Source organism: Cibotium barometz, chromosome 35 (genome assembly GCF_041138505.1).
Source record: "Cibotium barometz isolate CiBa-2024 chromosome 35, ASM4113850v1, whole genome shotgun sequence".
Taxonomy (NCBI): Eukaryota; Viridiplantae; Streptophyta; class Polypodiopsida; order Cyatheales; family Cibotiaceae; genus Cibotium; species Cibotium barometz.
In genome coordinates, this window is record NC_141080.1 from 33515847 (window position 1) to 33521117 (window position 5271).

Genomic DNA, 5271 nt, shown 5'->3' on the forward strand with positions numbered 1-5271 from the left:
GAAAAAGATGTTCATGTATATAAGATACTTTTGCTAATTAGAAAGACGCTACATAGTAGTTTTTGGAACACGAGCACCCTAGACACACTGTTTCAAGGAGCCAATAGTAAAAAGATGGTCATGTATATAAGATACTTTCTGCTCTCTCGTCTTGTGTACTCGTGTGTGCTATGTGTGGTTAAGTGCATATGAGAGGAAATTGCGTGCGTGATTGTGCAGCAGGTATGGCACTGGATTGGAGTGCAAGTATGCAATTGGGGATAATTTTAAAGTAATTTTAGGATTTAAAAATTGAAAAATGGTCAGCTATACAAAGGAGGTTAGGGCAAAATTTTCTTAAATTTTATGAAATAAGTTTTATCTTTTATTATTCAAAAAGAGTAATCCCCATCGTTTGTGTATTCTAAAAGTGTTATTTTCATTCTATGCATAGAAAAATGCACGTGCACTAGGAGGTTGAGCTATCTTGTAATTTTGTACCTTATGAAGCAATGATGACTAATTGATTTGGTTTCATCTTTTACCCCGTGAAATGATGACTAATTGACGGATGGTGCTGTTAGTGGTAGAAAGGGATTTTACCCTCGCTGAATATGGGAGATCAATATTAGTTTTTGGGCAATCAGGACTTGGTCAAGTCTGTTTGCTTAAGGGATTCATTGGTATGGATGTTAGGTTGAGAAGTGACAGCCTTGCACATGTTTTGACCACCGCTACAAGCTCACTACATGCAATTCTAGCAAATTTGTTTGATGAATGTCTGATCATATCACATGCAACGTTTTTTATTCTGCCCTCTATACAAGTTTTTCGGCATGATCGTGTTAGCGCCTGCTTTAAGGTGAAATAAAGTCAACTATTGCCATTCTTTAGATGATTATAAGTGACGCACTTGTCAGCAACACAGTTGACTATTTGGCCTATTTTTTTGTTGAAGTTCATTCGGTACATTTCTAGCTGAGCATCAAAATGTCCACTGGAGGACTGGACATCAGTAACGCTTCTCGTACTGGACTCGTCACCTGTCTATGGTGTTCTTGTAGAGCATGGACTTGTTTTAAGCAACCAGTATATCCAGCTAGTATTAGGGCTGCTTGTGGCCTTGGAAGAGCATTGTCTTGTGATAGCTCAAGTGGAGAAGGTGTTTAGCAGGACGAATAGGTCCTGTGTTCAAAACCCTCCCTTGGTACTTACACGTGCTCTTTGCTTAGAATGCCATAAATTCACCCCAATAACTTTTCCTTCAGACCCAAAAATTTGTATAGTTCCAAATAAAATCTTTAAGAAAAATTTCAAAGGCTTCGTTTTTCCTTAGTCAGACAGTTTAATAGAGTGAAAGCCCCTACTACAGGGGGGGGAAAATAACACAAATATTTAGGAAGTCAATAGAGCTGAAGGCCATAAAAGTGTCCTGCATAACTAACAGTTATTGACCATCTGCCTTGCACATAGCATGGCTTCAGATATGCAACATCTTCTCTGCACTCCTAAGAGTTACACTGGCTAATATAAAAGAAGCATAGAGTAATTACGTTTCAAGGTCCCCTTGAGGGGGTGTTAGTTCTTATTATTTGCCTGTGACCTTATGAGCAACTGGCACATAGTGCACTTGCCTCGAATCAAGTGCCTTCCATGACAGATCAAGTTCTACGGTAAGTTCTCTAACAACCCTTGCATCAACAAGGCTAAACAATTATATCCACATGCATAATTCAAGGGGCTAGTGAAAATCTTGTTGCATATAGTGGTAATCTCTCGACATCTATAACATTTTTTAAGCTTAATGCCAAAGTAAGCATAGCTTTGGAATGCTATCAATGTATATGATGAATACATATTCTTGTTTTCACAGGTGTACCTTTTAGACACTTAAAACACATGCAACCCACCCTCTATACCTCTATTACATTTTTCATATTAAAACCATAGTGATTACACGTGTGTTTTAATGAGTATATCTTTCTTTCTTTCACCAGTCGCTTGAAAACCTCTCTCTGTCTCTCTCTCTCTCTCTCTCTCTCTCGCCCAATCCCTTTAAGGAACCTTAATTTGAATTGGTATCGACCCTTGACACAAAAGAGACAAAAAAAACATCCCATTTTTCTACATAGTTTAATTTATAAAGTTCTACCATGTATATTTCAAAGAGGATTCAACATAGTATGGCATTGCCTTCATCTTTAAGGCAAATCGAAGAAGAAAAATGCATGGATCAGAGTCACTTCCATTTCCTCACCTTAGGTGCTGGGGACAAGACATTACTTCCACCCTTTCTCGCAGTTTCATATCATGATACCTTTACGGAAGTTAATAGTGCAAAAATAACGAGATTGAGATTCAAGTACGACATACATTTAAAAATACGTTTGACAGAATTATTCAAGCTAAAAATAAGTTTACATACATTTATACAGGCTTAAACAAGCATTGCTTGATATCTATCTACTCTTTGTTAAACATAACTTATTCTCTCCAAGTGGCCAAATGACAGGAAGAAATGGGACCAAGGATAAAGGAGAAATTTTGAGTTCTTGAAATTTGAAATGAAGGTATAATTATTCACTTGGGTCATGCTTGGGTTCATACATGGCCATAGCAACGCTGCGGGTCAGCTACTTGTAACATTTAATGCCCAGTGTCTGTAAGCAGACAAGGCAGGGTCATGATAGACAGTATTTTCTGCCGACAGGCATTACTGAACACCATCCCCACATGTATTATTTAAGGGAAATAGCAAATTGCACGACTGGAAAAATGATAGCCACTCTAGCAGTTCCTCAAGGTAGAACACAATCTTTGTTTTTTCCAAGGCAACGAGCACTCAACTCATCAAGTAAGACCACATAGAAGGACACTAGCAGGCCACATGTCCTGTCTAATTTTTCGAACAGCACATCTTAGATTTTATTTGCCATACATAAATGAATGAAGGTGAATCTAAAGCCTTCACTTAGATAGCATGAATGCATCTCTATACCACAGTCATATCAGAGGAGAAGAGGTCCCTGCTTGAGCTAGACATGAGAACTCTGACCCACAATAAACTAACATGGGAACAAAAAGACGCTCACAAAACCATATCAACAATGTCAAGTAAACTTGCTTGCAAGCCTCCACCGTAAAAGAAAAATAAGGCACTTTCAACAACGAATTGGGACTTAAGTGGATGAAAGGAAATCTTATGCTCAAAATGCAGCGTACCAATCGGCACAGACTGGAATTAGAAGGGAATATAACTCCTCGGTTAGTTAATCATCCACAAACGACAAAAAGAAATCAAACTCTGGGCATAAAAGCCATTTAAGGAGGCAGTCCCACGCACATGAATCATGTCTCATATCAACGACATCCTCAAAGAAAAAAGATCACTTCCTGGCAGCGGGAACATTCACACGTGGATTCTGGCTTTGCATATCCTCCTACAAATCACAAACATAGATGAAAGCCGGTCACACACCTGTATTTAAAACACTCCACGTATAGGACATGCAGTGAGGTAGAACATACCTTGCGCCTAAATCGTTGGGGTGGCTCACGGACCCTCCGGGCTGTGCGGGATCTAACTCGCACAACATGAGAATGGATAGCACATGAGACACAATATTGCATCTTGGCATAGAGCTTCGGGAGTGTGTATCCTGCAACCAATATATTTAACAGAAAACACATTCAGCAAGGACTACAGCACAAAAAAGAATCACACTTTACAACTCTTCAGGTTGAAGAACAAATGCATACCATCATAGACGCAAGCTTCTTGGACATCACGCACCGCAGCCTGCTCAACAATGTTCCTCACAAGAAAGCGTTTCACAGCCTTGTCCTGCCCACAAACGCCAGTCTTGGAGATCAGTTTAGAGGATCCGACTTAACACTTCCATTACATTATAAAACTTACAAAACCTGTGACAGAAAACGTTGATGACCCAATGCAGCCAGACCAGACTATGGATTTCCATGAGTACAGTGATCTGAGGTTGGACCTAACTAAATTGAATCAATCACCGCATGAAACACATTCTTGCACGAAAGATGTTCAAGCCAAACAAGTTGCTTTTCCCACATGATCTGACTCAAAGAGACCATGGAGATAGAGACCTTTGATCTTACTAGACCTCAGCTCCCATAAATGTTTAACATCCCCAACAAACACATCCATGGCAACTGCACAGGGATATCTTGTAGACCCTTATATCATCCTCATACCCTGGTTTCTAAAGCCACCCCATACCGTCATCATATTAGATCGCACAGCTCCATAATCTGCAGATAAAAAACCATTGAGAAACCTGCATTCCTGGGGCTGAGCTCGTCAATCACACATTCTATAAAATGCTATGTTCCCAACGACCATGACGTACAGGAATAGGTGCTGGTCTAACACATTGCCTGACGCCCACCCGGCTGCCACTGATCAGCCGCATGCTGAAATGGAAGTTCCTGTGTCCATTCCCACTCTGATGTAGTAGTGCATATTACTGCGATACAATGCTGTTATCTGGCAGATCGACCTGACAACCGTGATCCTTACAGATGCAGTACCCTAACAAGAACAAAAACCTAACGCTAACAGTTCCAGTCTAAACCCCCCTGAAGGAAATACCTTAGGAACGCATCGCCCACAGTTGGAGCACCTGATGGGGTTTGTGTGGCCCCTCCCATGTTTGTTGCGACCACCGTTTCGGCGCTTGACCGTCTGCAGAAACGCAAACAAGGAAGAAACTGTTTAGGACTACGTAAAGGAAAGAGATAACAACAGCAGAGCAAGCCATCAAACGCACCATAGCTGCAAGCAGAGCCCGAAAGACCCAACAGCGCCGGCTCAGGTTGAAGAGGGCGTTTACAAAAGAAGATGGACATCACAGAAGTATGGCCGCCCGATTAAACCCTAGCCGCACCCTAAACCCTTGATGTAACCATGGTTAACGGCATACTTCTAATTTCTCAAGACAAATAATCACATATATAAGGAGCTTTTATGGAGAGAGAGAGAAACCATCTATCTATTACATATTAACCATGGACAAACCAAGGCACAAGGAGAGGAGAGAAAAAATAAATCTTGGATTTTTAAAAAGAAAGAGGAAAAAATCCCATTCGATTTGATCCTTTGTATTCCGGCTTCCATTCCTGTGTTTTGCTTCTTAATGTCTTTTACATACTACAGCAACGCGCGGGTTGAGTACTAGTAAATATTTTATAGTGATAGACTACAGTGAGTTGTGTCCTCACATGGCAAAGCCCAACATCTTCACCACTACATTGCATGCA

At 40.5% G+C, this 5271-nt stretch overlaps 1 protein-coding gene across 1 annotated transcript; it reads right to left on the reverse strand.

Moving 5' to 3' along the window:
* Positions 1 to 3163: 3163 nt before the first annotated feature.
* On the reverse strand, positions 3164 to 4945 carry LOC147618357 (small ribosomal subunit protein eS26y-like). The gene is made up of 5 exons (XM_086774798.1): positions 4782 to 4945; positions 4604 to 4696; positions 3739 to 3823; positions 3508 to 3638; positions 3164 to 3419 (listed from the first exon to the last, which is right to left on the reverse strand). The coding sequence occupies exons 1-5, from the start codon at positions 4782 to 4784 to the stop codon at positions 3366 to 3368; spliced, it is 366 nt and encodes a 121-aa protein (XP_086630924.1). The 5' UTR covers positions 4785 to 4945; the 3' UTR covers positions 3164 to 3365.
* Between the last annotated feature and the right edge of the window lie 326 nt (positions 4946 to 5271).

Excerpts from the sequence above, each read along its gene's own strand:
- LOC147618357 (XM_086774798.1), bottom strand. Across the intron at positions 3,639-3,738 it reads AGAAGCTTGCGTCTATGATG|GATACACACTCCCGAAGCTC; the intron begins GTATGCATTTGT and ends TATTGGTTGCAG. Across the intron at positions 3,420-3,507 it reads CCCAACGATTTAGGCGCAAG|GAGGATATGCAAAGCCAGAA; the intron begins GTATGTTCTACC and ends TGTGATTTGTAG.